The sequence below is a fragment of the Serinus canaria genome, chromosome 1A, assembly GCF_022539315.1.
Source record: "Serinus canaria isolate serCan28SL12 chromosome 1A, serCan2020, whole genome shotgun sequence".
In the NCBI taxonomy this organism is placed as follows: Eukaryota; Metazoa; Chordata; class Aves; order Passeriformes; family Fringillidae; genus Serinus; species Serinus canaria.
Window position 1 is genome coordinate 1,125,613 of NC_066314.1, and position 13,125 is coordinate 1,138,737.

General features: G+C 46.6%; 1 protein-coding gene across 1 annotated transcript; it reads left to right on the forward strand.

Annotated features, from left to right (window-relative positions):
• Positions 1–414: 414 nt before the first annotated feature.
• FBH1 (F-box DNA helicase 1) lies at positions 415–12,888 on the forward strand. Its single transcript, XM_050969732.1, has 10 exons — positions 415–726; positions 1,738–1,928; positions 4,198–4,293; positions 6,075–6,169; positions 7,100–7,268; positions 8,262–8,490; positions 9,615–9,702; positions 10,236–10,322; positions 11,450–11,586; positions 12,358–12,888. Exons 1-10 carry the CDS (start codon positions 430–432, stop codon positions 12,535–12,537), a joined length of 1,569 nt encoding a protein of 522 aa, XP_050825689.1. The 5' UTR covers positions 415–429; the 3' UTR covers positions 12,538–12,888.
• Positions 12,889–13,125: the final 237 nt, after the last annotated feature.

Genomic DNA, 13,125 nt, shown 5'->3' on the forward strand with positions numbered 1-13,125 from the left:
GGTTTGGGTTTGTTAATTTAAGATATTTTTTTTCAATTTTAAGCTTTTTTTTGTTTATGTATTAAAGAGTGTGGTGGCTTTTGGTGTTGGTTAATTATGAATTTATTTATTTTTTGTTGTGAGATAGGTAAAGTAGGTTTAAAATTTTAAAAGGGTATGAAGAAAATTTTATTAATAGTTCCCAGGTTTGTTTTCTTTGTGTATTTCTCACAGAGCTGTGTGCAGTTTTTTAATGGTTGGAAGCTTTGTATCACTTTTTTTAATGTCTCTCATGTAAAACTGTGACAGAAGTATGATTGAGTGAGTGCAGAAGTCAAAGCTGTGCTTGAAAAAATATCTAGAGACACATGAATGTTTGTAAATTTTCTAAAAAATGGGTGTTTGGTCATTTAGCCACATACAGAGTTAGGTAAACACAATTTGTGTGCAATGTTCTGTGTCCAGAGGCAATCCCTTCTGACAATTAATCCCATCATTTTTGGTGAGTTCAGAGAATCCCTGCTGCATCATCCAGGAGCTGTGGGCAGTAGCAGGGTGTGCTCTGGAGGAGCCACCAACTCCTGGGAGAGTAAATCCCTGTTATTCCTCCTGCACAGGCTGGTGTCATCCACGGGAGCCAAGGTGGATCCCAGCAGGCTCCTCCAGGCTTTGGGAAGTCATCCCCTCTTCCCCAAGGCTCAATTCTGTGTGCTCAGCAAATTCCCAGATTTACACAGCAAGCCTGGGGTGAGTTTCACTCTTATTTCTGTTTTATTTTAACAAATTCCTGCAGTGTCCCCGAGCCTCTGGGTGTGTCTGTGGTGCCTCTTGTCCCCAAATGGATTTGGAGGAAAAACCCTGGAGCTCTGTTCTGATGAGGTTTGGTTCATCTGGAATCAAGGCAAACAACTGGAAGGAATGATCCCTAAATCCCACAGAAAGTGGCTTGGGAGCAGGCAGCACCTCTCCAGTCACTCACCATTCCCTGGGAACTGACCTCAGCCCACATTTTTGGGGAGATCCAGGCTCTCCTTGATGCCATTCCCATAAATTTGGATGGATAAAGCTGCACAGGATGCAAATGTGGGATGTGTTCCTCCCTTTGTAACCCATCCTGAAACTCGTTTGGGGTCACTCTGCCCTCCTGTATCCCAAACTCCTCCCTCTGTGGTGTCATTTGGGATAACTTGGGCTGACAATGATGCCTCAGGTTTGGCTTTTCTATTTTCACATTCTGAGCTGCTTTGGTGTGTGGGTCTGGGCTCCATATTATGGGATGGTGAGCTCTGTGCCCAGAGCAGGGAGACAAAACAATTCCTGCTCCAGCTGGGCACCAAGGACAAATGAGCCAAATCCCAGGCCAGGAGCACAAACCCCGTGGGCTGGAGAGAGAAAAACAAGCAGGGTGGGAGTGCCTGGGCTAAAGCTGGGCTGGGACAATGAACTGCAAGGTGGGAATGGAGCAGAGCTGATCCCAGGGAGAGACCCCGGGAGCGCTGGGGCATTTTGGGGCCATTTTGGGTCATCTTGGGGGCAGCCCTGGCTGGGCTCTGGTGCTGCCCAAGGTGCAGCCATGGAGGAGACCCTTGGAATCAATCCCTGCTTCCTTCTGGAACTCTGCCCAGCCTCTGCTCCAGCTCAGCCTTCACAAGGCATCAATTTAGGATTTAACAGCTCCTCACAGAATTTTCCCACCTCCTGGTGAGATTTTCCTGGAAGCTCCAAGCTTATTGCTGTGTTTTCCTTGTCCTTTCCCAGGCAGAGGAGATGTGGGCCATCGTTGCTGTCATGGTGCTGTTCTCTGACAGCGTTGGTGACATCCAGAGGCTCCTGCGGTGTTTCCAGAGCCCCCGCTCGGAGCTGGCCCTGCTGGAGGTCACCGAGGTGCTCCACTGCATGGCCACGCTGCTCTTGGCCATGAGGAACAAGAGCATTCCCATCTCCAACAGGTCAGCAGCTTCCCATTCCAGCCCTGGGCACTTCCCACCATCCCAGGCTGCTCCAATCCAGATGTTCCAGGGATGAGGCAGTTGAGGATTCTCTGGGAATTCCTTCCCAACATCCCATCCCAAATTTCCACTTTTTTCCAATGTGAAGCCATTCCCTGTGTCCTGTCCCTCCATCCCTTATCCCAAAGTCTTCCTCCTGGAGCCCCTTTAGGCTCTGGAAGCTTCTTTGGGAATTCCAGCCCTGGTGTTCGTTCCCAGTATCCCATCCCAAATCTCCCATTTTTTCACAGTCTGAACCATTCCCTGTGTCCTGTCTCTCCATCCCTTATCCCAAAGTCTTCCTCCTGGACCCCTTTGGGCCCTGCAAAGGACTCTGAGGTCTCTCCAACTTTGAGTTTCAAATCCCTCCAATTCCCAGCAGGACAGCAGCATTCCCATCTCCAACAGGTCAGGAGTTTCCCATTCCAGCCCTGGGCACTTCCCACCATCCCAGGCTGCTCCAGTCTGGCTTTGGATGCTCCAGGGCTGAGGCAGCTGCAGCTTCTCTGGGAATTCCAGCTCAGCCCAGGAATTCCTCCCCAAATCTCCCCCTTTTTCCAGTCTAAAGCCATTCCCTGTGTCCTGTCCCTCCATCCCTTATCCCAAAGTCTTCCTCCTGGAGCCCCTTTAGGCCCTGGAAGCTTCTTTGGGAATTCCAGCCCAGCCCAGGAGTTCCTTCCCAATATCCCATCCCAAATCTCCCATTTTTTCCCAGTCTGAAGCCATTCCCTGTGTCCTGTCCCTCCATCCTTTATCCCAAATCTCCCTCCTGGAACCCCTTTAGGCCCTGGATGAGGCTCTGAGGTCTCTCCAACTTTGAATTTCAAATCCCTCAAGTTCCCAGGGGATTTGGATCTCCAACCTGGCCTTGGACACTTCCAGGGATGAGGCAGCTCCAGCTCCTCTAGGAATTCATTCCAGTGCTTCCCCACCCTCCCAGGCAGGAATTCCTTCCCAGTTTCCCATCTATCCCATCCCCCTTATCCTGTCACTCCTTTCAGGATACAATATTTTAAAAAATCCCAATTTTTCCCAACATAAAAGCAGGATTTAAAGACTTTTCCTGCTCAGCTACAACAATTTAATGTTTTTATTACCCTCCCCCCAAAATGGATTTATTTTACTTCATTCCAAGTCCTAGGAGCTCCTTCCCTCATGATTCTTTTATTCCCTCCAAATAAAGGGATCTGAGCAGAGATTCCTTGAGATTCCTTCAGGATTGCAGTGGGGATGGGGATGAAGGACACTGGGAAATCCTTCTTGGGAGAAAATTGAGAAGAAACTGGAGTGGGAAATGAAAACAGCCAGGAATTAGATGGTTCTGGAAGCTGTGAGTTCTAAGGGACTGTAGGACAGGGAAAGGCTCATCCTGAGGGAAACTGGGATCTTTGCTTGGAATGTTAATGATTGATTCATTGCTGGATAAAGTCATTAACCTGCAGCAAATGTGGCAGGTCAAAATCCAGGGATTTTAGAATTTCCATCTCCCTGGCCAAGCCAGACCAGAAAAAGTGGGAATTCCTCCTGGGAATAAGGAGGAAATGTGTCCTGGAGGAATTGCCTGATTGCTGTTTGGATTAATTAATGAGTCTGAGGGTCCAAATCCTGATGAGAGACACAAAATCTGTCCTGGAGAGCTGGAAGAAAGGAACCAAACTGCCCTAAGAGAGGGAAAACCACAGTGGGAAAACCCTGCTGGAGAATCCAGGTTAATTTTAAACCAGTTCTTGTCAACGCAGTCAAAACCAAAGAACCTTTTTTCCCTCTGCAGGGAAAAACCAGCAAGAATTATTACCAGAGTTAAAAACCTCCCCTGAAACCATTCTGAACCAAAAACTGCCTCACTCTGAAAGCCCAAAGCAGCCCCAAATTCCCTCTGGGGTCCCCCAGCCCCAGCTCTGTTGTTAATTATGGCCCAGGGGTGCAGAACCATCCCTGGACTCTGATCCAGGTCATGTTGGCTTGGAAAACCCTGGAATACAAAGCTGGCAGTGCCCAGGGAGAGGCCACGCTCAGAGCTGACCCCACGGTGCCTTTGCTGTCCCTTCTCAAGGCAGAATCATTTAAAGAATATTTTAAATTATTCAGCATTTCCTGCAGAGCTTGAGGCTTCTTTTTTTTTTAATTATCCAAGATATTGGTGAGTTTTAAGTGGCTGCAGAGGTTTGATTTGTTATTAATGATTTCTCAGTGCTAATTCCTGTTTTATCCCCCTTTTTTTTCCCCTCAGGATTCACTACAATATTTTCTACTGCTTGTATCTGATGGAAAATGCCTCTGGAATTGTGCAGCCTCTGGAAGAGGGAAGAATGGATTTGTGTCCCAGGTGATCCAAGCAGTGCATGCTGAGCATTCCATGGAGTGAGGAGCAAATATTCCAAATATTCCACAGCAGGAAAAGGTGGAGGTGGATCACTGGCACAGCTGATCCTGCTACTCACCACCTTTCCCATGAATTCTCAGAGAAAATCAGGATTGGGCCTGAGATCTGTAAAATTGGGAGTGCTGGGTTTAAATTCATTGCTGGGTCTGCCTTGGAATCGTGGCAGGGTTTGGAATCATGGAAGGGTTTGGAATCACCCAGTGCCACCCCATCCATGGCAGGGACCCCTCCCAGTGTCCCAGGCTGCTCCAGCCCCAGTGTCCAGCCTGGCCTGGGACACTGCAGGGATGCAGGGGCAGCCCCAGCTGGTCTGGGAATCCCTTCCCAAAATCCCACCCCAGTCTCCCTCTCCCAGGGAATTCCCTCCATTCCCAGCTCTCCTGGGATTGGATCCATCCCCACCCTGACTCTGCTCTAGGAAGGAATTTTGGGATCTGGGGGCTTCACTGGGAATCTCAGGACTCCAGGAAGGGTCTCCCTTCCCTTTTCCATCCCCCAATTTCATAAAAATCCCTGGGGATGGATTCTGAGTGTCCCAAATCCCAGAATGGTTTGGGTGGGAAGGGACCTTCAATCCCATCCCATTCCAATCCCACCATCCCAGGCTGCTCCATCCCAGTGTCCAGCCTGGCCTGGGACACTGCAGGGATGCAGGGGCAGCCCCAGCTGCTCTGGCAGTTCCAGCCCAGGCAGGAATTCCCAATTCCCAGATCCCATCCATGCCTGCCCTCTGGCACTGGGAGCCATTCCCTGGCTCCTGTCCCTGCAGGCCTTGTCCCCAGTCCCTCTGCAGCTCTCCTGGAGCCCCTCCAGGCCCTGGAATGTGCTGGAAGCTCTCCCTGGATCCTTCCATCCTCCAGAGGAACATTCCTGTTGATTTTTGGGTTTTTCTTCTTTGTCTTTGTTAAGGTTGGGATTGAAGTGTTAGAGATGGTATTTTGTGTCTAGGTTTAGATATTTATAATTTGTTATTTGCATTATAAGTTGTGAGTTTTATAGTATTTTACTATTAAAGTATAAGATCATAAACTATTTTTATATAAGGGTTTTTAAGGTTAAACTATTTAATTAAGAAATTATACTTAAATTATTTTTACTTATAATAACTAATTATTTGACATTTGTAATGTGGACTTTTTTTGTCTAATTACAAAGCATTATTTAAACTCCTGAAGAAGAAGGAAGAAGATAAAAAAAGGATTAGTTACTGCCTTAAAACTTTTATTTTAGTTTTATATATTACTATATTTTAAAACTCTTAACTCCAAAGTTTTCTATTTAATGATATTACAGATTTCTAATTAAACTCCACTCTTGGAATCTCAGTGTAATTAATTTTGGAAGTCTTCTCCACACCTCCTCCTGGAGAAAGGGAGTGGGATAAATTCATCCATCACCGAGGTCTAACAGAGATAAAACTGGTTTTTATGAGCTTGAGGTGCCAGATTCGTTCTTAAAGCACAGCTTGGGCCCTCAAAAATATTTTTTCCTTTGTGTGTGATGTTTTCATCTATTCCCTAAAAAAATCTTTCCCAAGTTTAGTTTATCTCCACTATTTTCTTATTCCTTGCTTTTCTCCTTTCCCCATTAACCAAATTGGGATGGGATCAATCAATCCCTGATTTCCCTGATATTTTCTTTTAAGTGGGATGGTTTATTCTAGGAGTTTTTAAAAGATTGATTCCTTTCCCACTTGTTGATTGGAGTTTTTTCCCTGTTTTTAGTGGATGGGCTGATGTCAGATTGACCCATGAACAGCAGAGGATTTTGAGTCACAAAATTGAGCCTGGCCAAACAGTGAAAATCATGGCATTTGCAGGTAAGAGCCCAAAATGCTGGAAGAATACCTGGACAATTCCCAGTCTGCTCCTTCCCTCCCTGATCCCTCTGTCTGAGGGATTGTGAGATCCAAGGGGATCAATTTGTGCCTCTGGGATAACAAATTTAATAGGAAAACTGCCAAAATGGAGGCAGAATAAAAACAGGGGAGAAGGGGGTGGGAAAATGTGGAACAGCCCTACAGATCCTGAGTTTGGGAAAGGAGGAGGAGGAGATGCTGCAGGTGCTGGAGTAGAGATTTCCCTGGAACCCCTGGAGGAGCAGTTCCTGCAGGGCTGAGCCCATGGATAAAGGGAGCAGTTCCTGAAGGGCTGAGCCCATGGATCAAGGGAGCAGTTCCTGAAGGTCTGAGCCCTTGGATAAAGGGAGCAGTTCCTGAAGGGCTGAGCCCATGGATAAAGGGAGCAGTTCCTGAAGGACTGAGCCCATGGATAAAGGGAGCAGTTCCTGAAGGGCTGAGCCCTTGGATAAAGGGAGCAGTTCCTGAAGGGCTGAGCCCTTGGATAAAGGGCCCCACACTGGCAGTTCCTGCCGCTGTCCCAGGGAAGGTTGAGGTTGGATATTGGGACAATTCCTCCAGGCAAAGGCTCATCCAGCCCTGGCTCAGCTGCCCAGGCAGGGGTGGAGTCCCCATTCCTGGAGGGATTTAAAAGCCCCATGGATGTGGCACTTGGGGACATGGATGGCCTTGGAAGTGCTGGGAATGGTTGGGCTTCACCTTAGAGAACTTTGCCAACCTAAAGAATTCCCTGTTTCTCTGGAATCTGGAGTGAAGTGGAATATTTGAGTTGGGACCGCAGGAGAGGAAGATGTTAAAAAAAAAAAATCTATATATGAAATCATTCATTCCTGGCTGTGGATATTTTATTCCTTATTTTTCTTTTATCCCTTCTTTTCCTCTCCTCTCTAGGCACAGGGAAAACCTCGACCTTGGTGAAGTACGCAGAGAAATTCTCAGAGCTGAAATTCCTTTACCTGGCTTTTAACAAAGCTGTGGCAGAGAAGGGGAAACAGGTTTTCCCAAGGAATGTCACCTGCAAGACCTTCCACTCCCTGGCCTTTGGAAGCGTTGGGAGACAGTGAGTGGGAAATTCCAATTCCTTTGTGGAAGGGAAAGTGGTTTGGAGGGAAACCCCAGGATTTGGGGCAGCACAAATAATGGGGGGGAATTTGTCATTTGTGGTTTCCAGATGGACGCAGTGGGATCCTCCAGGGATTTTAGCATCCATGGGAGCACCCCAAAGCCAAGGAGCTCCTCACAGGGGGTGGAAATCCACTGGGAGTGAGGTTTTCCCACTTCCCATTCCCACTGGAACGCTACAGCTGCTCCAGGTGCTGCTTTTCCTGAGCAGAGGATCAGTTTCCTTATCCTGAGCTGTTTTCATGATCCAATTTCTCTCCAATTCTGGCACATTTAGGCTGGGGGTAGGAAGGAAAATGAGCCATGACCTAGAAAAAGAGGGAAGTCCCATTCCCTAGCTCTGCAAACACTCTGGAATTCCAGGGATGAGCTCAATTTTCCATCTCTAAAATGTATAAAATCAACACATTTGTGCTTCCACCAGGACAAATCTGTGCAGCTTTAAAGATATTCCATTATTTGATTGAACTGGGATATAAAGCCAAGCTTTTTCCAGGGATAGTGCACAAAAATAAAAAAAAAAAAGAGGAATTTCTGTGGTTTTTAACTTTTTTTCTGTTTTTTTTTTCTCTTGTTTTCTCCCCTTTTTTTTTTCTTTTCCTGCCTTCTTTTTTCTTTTCCCGTCTTCTTTTTTCTTTTCCCGTCTTCTTTTTTCTTTTCCCGCCTTTTTTTTCTTTTCTCGTCTTTTTTTTCTTTTCCCGCCTTTTTTTTCTTTTCCCGCCTTTTTTTTCTTTTCCCGCCTTTTTTTTTTCTTTTCCCGCCTTTTTTTTTCTTTTCCCGCCTTTTTTTTTCTTTTCCCGCCTTTTTTTTTTCTTCCTGCCTTTTTTTCTTTTCCTGTTTTTTTCTTTTCCTTTTTTCCCCTGTTTTTTTCTGACGGTTTTTTAATCCATTTTTTGCCATTTTGTTGGTTTTTTTTGTCCCTCTGGCACAGCTACAAAGAGAGAGGCAAGCTGAACTTCTCCAAGATGTCCGTGTATTCCATCAGCTTCCTGCTCCAGAACAGGGAGGGCCAATCCCTGTTTGTAAGAGGGAAAACAGTCTCCCAAACCTTGGAGAACTTCTTCTCCTCCTCAGATGAGGAGATCTGTGAGGAGCACGTGCCCCTGTGGTTCAAAAACACTCACGGGCAGATGCAGCAAGTGAGCCCACAGGAAAAGAGAGTGAGTCTTTGGGATGGAGCCTCTGGAATTTCCTGAGGTTGGATGGGCTTTGGAGAAGTCTGGGATAGTGGGAAATGTCCCTGCTCGAGGCTGGGGTGGCTCTGGATGGGCTTTGAGGTCCCATCCAACCCAAAGCATTCCATGATTCTATAAAATAACTCGTGTCCATCCCCCTTCCCAAAATGGTGGGGGAAGAGATCATCCCGTGTTCAGCTGAAATTTGGGATTGGGGAAATTTGGGATTGGGAATCCTTCAGCCAGAGAAGGGCTTGGGGTCAGTCCTGAGCTTTGGGAGACATCAGAGGCTGCTGCAACATTGCAGAGGAATTGGGGTGAAAGTCAAAAGATTGGGAGGAGGAAAATCAAAAGATTGGGAGGAAGAAGAATCCAAAGATTGGGAGGAGGAGGAGGAGGAGAATCCAAAGATTGGGAGGAGGAGGAGGAGGAAATCCAAAGATTGGGAGGAAGAAGAATCCAAAGATTGGGATGAAAATCCAAAGGTTGGGAAGAGGAATCAAAGACTGGGAGGAAAATCCAAAGACTGGGAAGAGAAGGAAAATCCAAAGATCGGGAGAAGGAGGAAAATCCAAAGGTTGGGAGGAGGAATAATCAGAAGACTGGGATGAAAATCCAAATGTTGGGAGGAGGAATAATCCAAAGATTGGGCAGAAGAATCAAAGACTGGGAGGAGGAAAATCCAAAGGTTGGGAGGAAAATCCAGAGGGTGGGAGGAAGAATCAAAGATTGGGAGGAGAAATGAAACATTGGGAGGAAGGTGATGCTTGGGGAAAAAAGGGATAATCCCTGTTTTCCCTAAAAAATACTTCCAGCAAGTCTCCTCACCAAATCCTTGTGGGTGTGAGGAGCTGCTTGGGATGGGAAAAAAGGATCTGGGACTTTTTGGGAATGGCTCCCAGTGCCAGAGGGCAGGCATGGATGGGATCTGGGCAATGAGGAATTCCTGCATCCCTGCAGTGTCCCAGGCCAGGCTGGAGCACCCTGGGATAGAGGAAAATGTCCCTGTCCATGGATGGGGTGGGACTGGATGGGCTTTGAGGCCCTTTCCAGCCCAAACCATTCCATAATTTTATTTTTATCCCAATCTTTCTGTTTTCCCATTTGAGATCAACGTGGAAGAGGCCAAAGGGATTTGGCACAACATGAAGAAGCTGGATGGAGACACAGAGAAGAAATACAAGATGACTTGTGATGGTAAAAGAGATGGAAAATCCCTTGGGAAAAAGGGATTTAATGGTGGAAAAATGAATTTATTATTCCTGCTTCTGGCTGAGCATCCAGGAGAAAGAATCCCATTTTTCCTGACATTGGCTGACCAGGGAATATCCCTCTGGCTCAATTTTCCATTTCATTTTATGTATTTTATAAATACATATATATTTCTGCTCCCACTAGGATAAAAAATGTGGAGATTTTAAGGATATTCACATTTTTAATGGCTAAAAATCAAGCCCAAAATTTGGAAGTTGCTTCCAGAACATCCTTTCCTCTGGCTAGTGCTGGAGATAACTGGGAAAAACCTTTTTCTGGGAATTTTTGGTGGGCATTAAGAAGCTTGAAATAATCAAGAGAGACAGATTTTTTTTGCAACCCTTCCAAATGTGGAAATTCCAAACAGGAAGCGAAGCCAGAAATGTCACAAAACAACATAAAAGGAAAAAAGGGATTTGTTTTAAAGTTCCTGGTGGATCTTCCCTGTCCTTGAAATTCCTGTTTTTCCCCCTCAGGATATTTGAAACTTTGGCAGCTCAGCAAGCCCCAGATCTCAGGATACGATGCCATTTTTGTGGATGAAGCCCAGGATTGCACTCCAGGTGAGTTATTCCAGGAGCTGGAGCTCCCAGAGGGGATTTCCAGGTGCTCAGGAATGTGGTGGGAGTATCTCAACCCAAACACTTGGAATTGAAACAAATTTCCCCCTCAGGTTTGATATTTAAACTGAGCTTTTCCTTGGATTTGGATTGGAGCAGGTTCTCCCTGCATGATCCCAACTGAGCTTTTCCTGGGATTTGGAGCAGGTTCTTCCAAACTGAGCTTTTCCATGGTTTGGAGCAGGTTCTTCCCTCATGATCCAATTTTTTTTCCCCTCACAGCCATCGTGGATATCGTGCAATCCCAAAAATTTGGGAAAATCCTGGTGGGAGACCCCCCCACCAGCAGAAGTTCTTCCCTCCTGATCCAAAGTGAGCTTTCCTTTGGGTTTGGATCCTCATGATCCCAACAGAGCTTTCCCTTGGGTTTGGAGCAGGTTCTTCCAAACGGAGCTTTTCCTTGGATCTGGAGCAGGTTCTTCCCTCACGATCCATGCTGAGCTTTTCTTTGGATTTGGACTTTGATGATCCAAACAAAGCTTTTCCTTGGATTTGGAGAAGATTCTTCCTTCATGATCCCAACTGAGCTTTTCCTTGGGTTTGGATTGGAGCAGGTTCTCCCCTCATGATCCCAACTGAGTTTTCCATGGTTTGGAGCAGGTTCTTCCCTCATGATCCATTTTTTTTTCCCCTCACAGCCATCGTGGATATTGTGCAATCCCAAAAACTGTGGGAAAATCCTGGTGGGAGACCCCCCCCCACCAGCAGAGGTTCTCCCCTCCTGATCCAAACTGAGCTTTCCCTTGAATTTGGAGCAGGTTCTTCCAAACTGAGCTTTTCCTTGGATCTGGAGCAGGTTCTTCCCTCACGATCCATGCTGAGCTTTTCTTTGGATTGGACTTTGATGATCCAAACAAAGCTTTCCTTGGATTTGGAGAAGATTCTTCCTTCATGATCCCAACTGAGCTTTTCCTTGGGTTCAGATTGGAGCGGGTTCTCCCCTCATGATCCCAACTGAGCTTTTCCTTGGGTTTGGATTGGAGCAGGTTCTCCCCTCATGATCCCAACTGAGTTTTCCATGGTTTGGAGCAGGTTCTTCCCTCATGATCCAATTTTTTTCTCCCTCACAGCAATCGTGGATATCGTGCAATCCCAAAACTGTGGGAAGATCCTGGTGGGAGACCCTCACCAGCAGATCTACACCTTCCGAGGGGCCGTCAACACCCTGTACCTGGTGCCTCACAGCCACATGTACTACCTGACCCAGGTAAGGGCCCGCGTTTTCCATGGATAAATCCCAGATCCAGGGAAATTGGCACCGTGGAGGGTTTCCTGGGAATCTGGAAGTTGTGGTGCTTGAGTGGAGGGATCCCATCCTGCTGGTGGAAAAGTGGGAGTTGGGATTGAGGCCTTGTTTCAGGGAGATTCCTCTCTTTTGGGGGGATCACATCTGGAATGCTGGATCCAGCTGTGGGATCCAACTGACCTGGGGCTGCTGGGAGAGCTGGGAATGTTCCCCTGGAGAGGAGAAGGCTGCAGGGAGAGCTTCCAGCACATTCCAGGGCCTGGAGGGGCTCCAGGAGAGCTGCAGAGGGACTGGGGACAAGGCCTGCAGGGACAGGAGCCAGGGAATGGCTCCCAGTGCCAGAGGGCAGGCATGGATGGGATCTGGGCAATGAGGAATTCCTGCCTGGGCTGGAACTGCCAGAGCAGCTGGGGCTGCCCCTGCATCCCTGCAGTGTCCCAGGCCAGGCTGGACACTGGGATGGAGCAGCCTGGGACACTGGGAGGTGGCCCTGCCCGTGGTCAGGATTTCCAGGAATATTTTAGAGAGATTTTGATGCTTTTTCCAAGACAGAAGTTCTCCAGAAGGTTTTAAGGATTCCCAGGAATGTTTTTGAGTGATTTTGATGCTTTTTCCATGGAAAAAACAGTGCAGAGGATAGCTGGGAATGCCATAATTCCATAGAGATCGATAGAACCTTAGAGATTCCAGGAATTCCTTCTGGTTTTCCTGCTGATCCCGGGACGTTTGCAGAGTTTCAGGTTCGGCCCCGAGATCGCCTACGTGGGAGCCACGATCCTGGAGGTGTGCAAAGGGATCCGCAGCAGAACCCTGCTGGGGGGAGAGCACCGGGGTGAGCGGGGCTGGGAATGCCAGAGATCCCCAGGGATTCCCCAGGGATTCCCAGGGATTCAGGCGGGAACCGTTCAGTAATTCCTGCTCCTAAATTAGAGTATGGGTTCATTCAGTCTGTAATCAATGTCAGGTCATGTCATGCCATGCGTGAGAAATACATGAAAAATACATTGAAAATACACGAAAAATACACTGAAAAATACACTGAAAATACACTGAAAATACACGAAAAATACACTGAAAAATGCATGAAAAATACACTGAAAAATACACGGAAAATACACGAAAAATACACTGAAAATACACTGAAAATACTCTGAAAATACACTGAAAAATACACAGAAAATACACTGAAAATACACGGAAAAATACACTGAAAATACACGGAAAATACACGGAAAATACAGGGAAAATACACGGAAAATACAGGGAAAATACACTGAAAAATACACTGAAGATACACGAAAAATACACTGAAAATACACTGAAAAATACACTGAAAAATGCACGAAAAATGCACGAAAAATGCACGAAAAATAGCACGAAAAATACACTGAAAAATACACGAAAAATACACTGAAAAATGCACGAAAAATGCACGAAAAATGCACGAAAAATGCACGAAAATGCACGAAAAATACACAGAAAATGCACGAAAATACACTG

What these genes read in the sequence shown, in the direction of transcription:
- FBH1 (XM_050969732.1), top strand. Translation starts at nt 430, where the DNA reads ATGTTCTGTGTCCAGAGGCAATCCCTTCTGACAATTAATCCCATCATT. An exon ending in ATTTACACAGCAAGCCTGGG is followed by an intron (nt 727 to 1,737) that starts GTGAGTTTCACT and finishes GTCCTTTCCCAG; the next exon opens with GCAGAGGAGATGTGGGCCAT. An exon ending in ACATGTACTACCTGACCCAG is followed by an intron (nt 11,587 to 12,357) that starts GTAAGGGCCCGC and finishes GGACGTTTGCAG; the next exon opens with AGTTTCAGGTTCGGCCCCGA.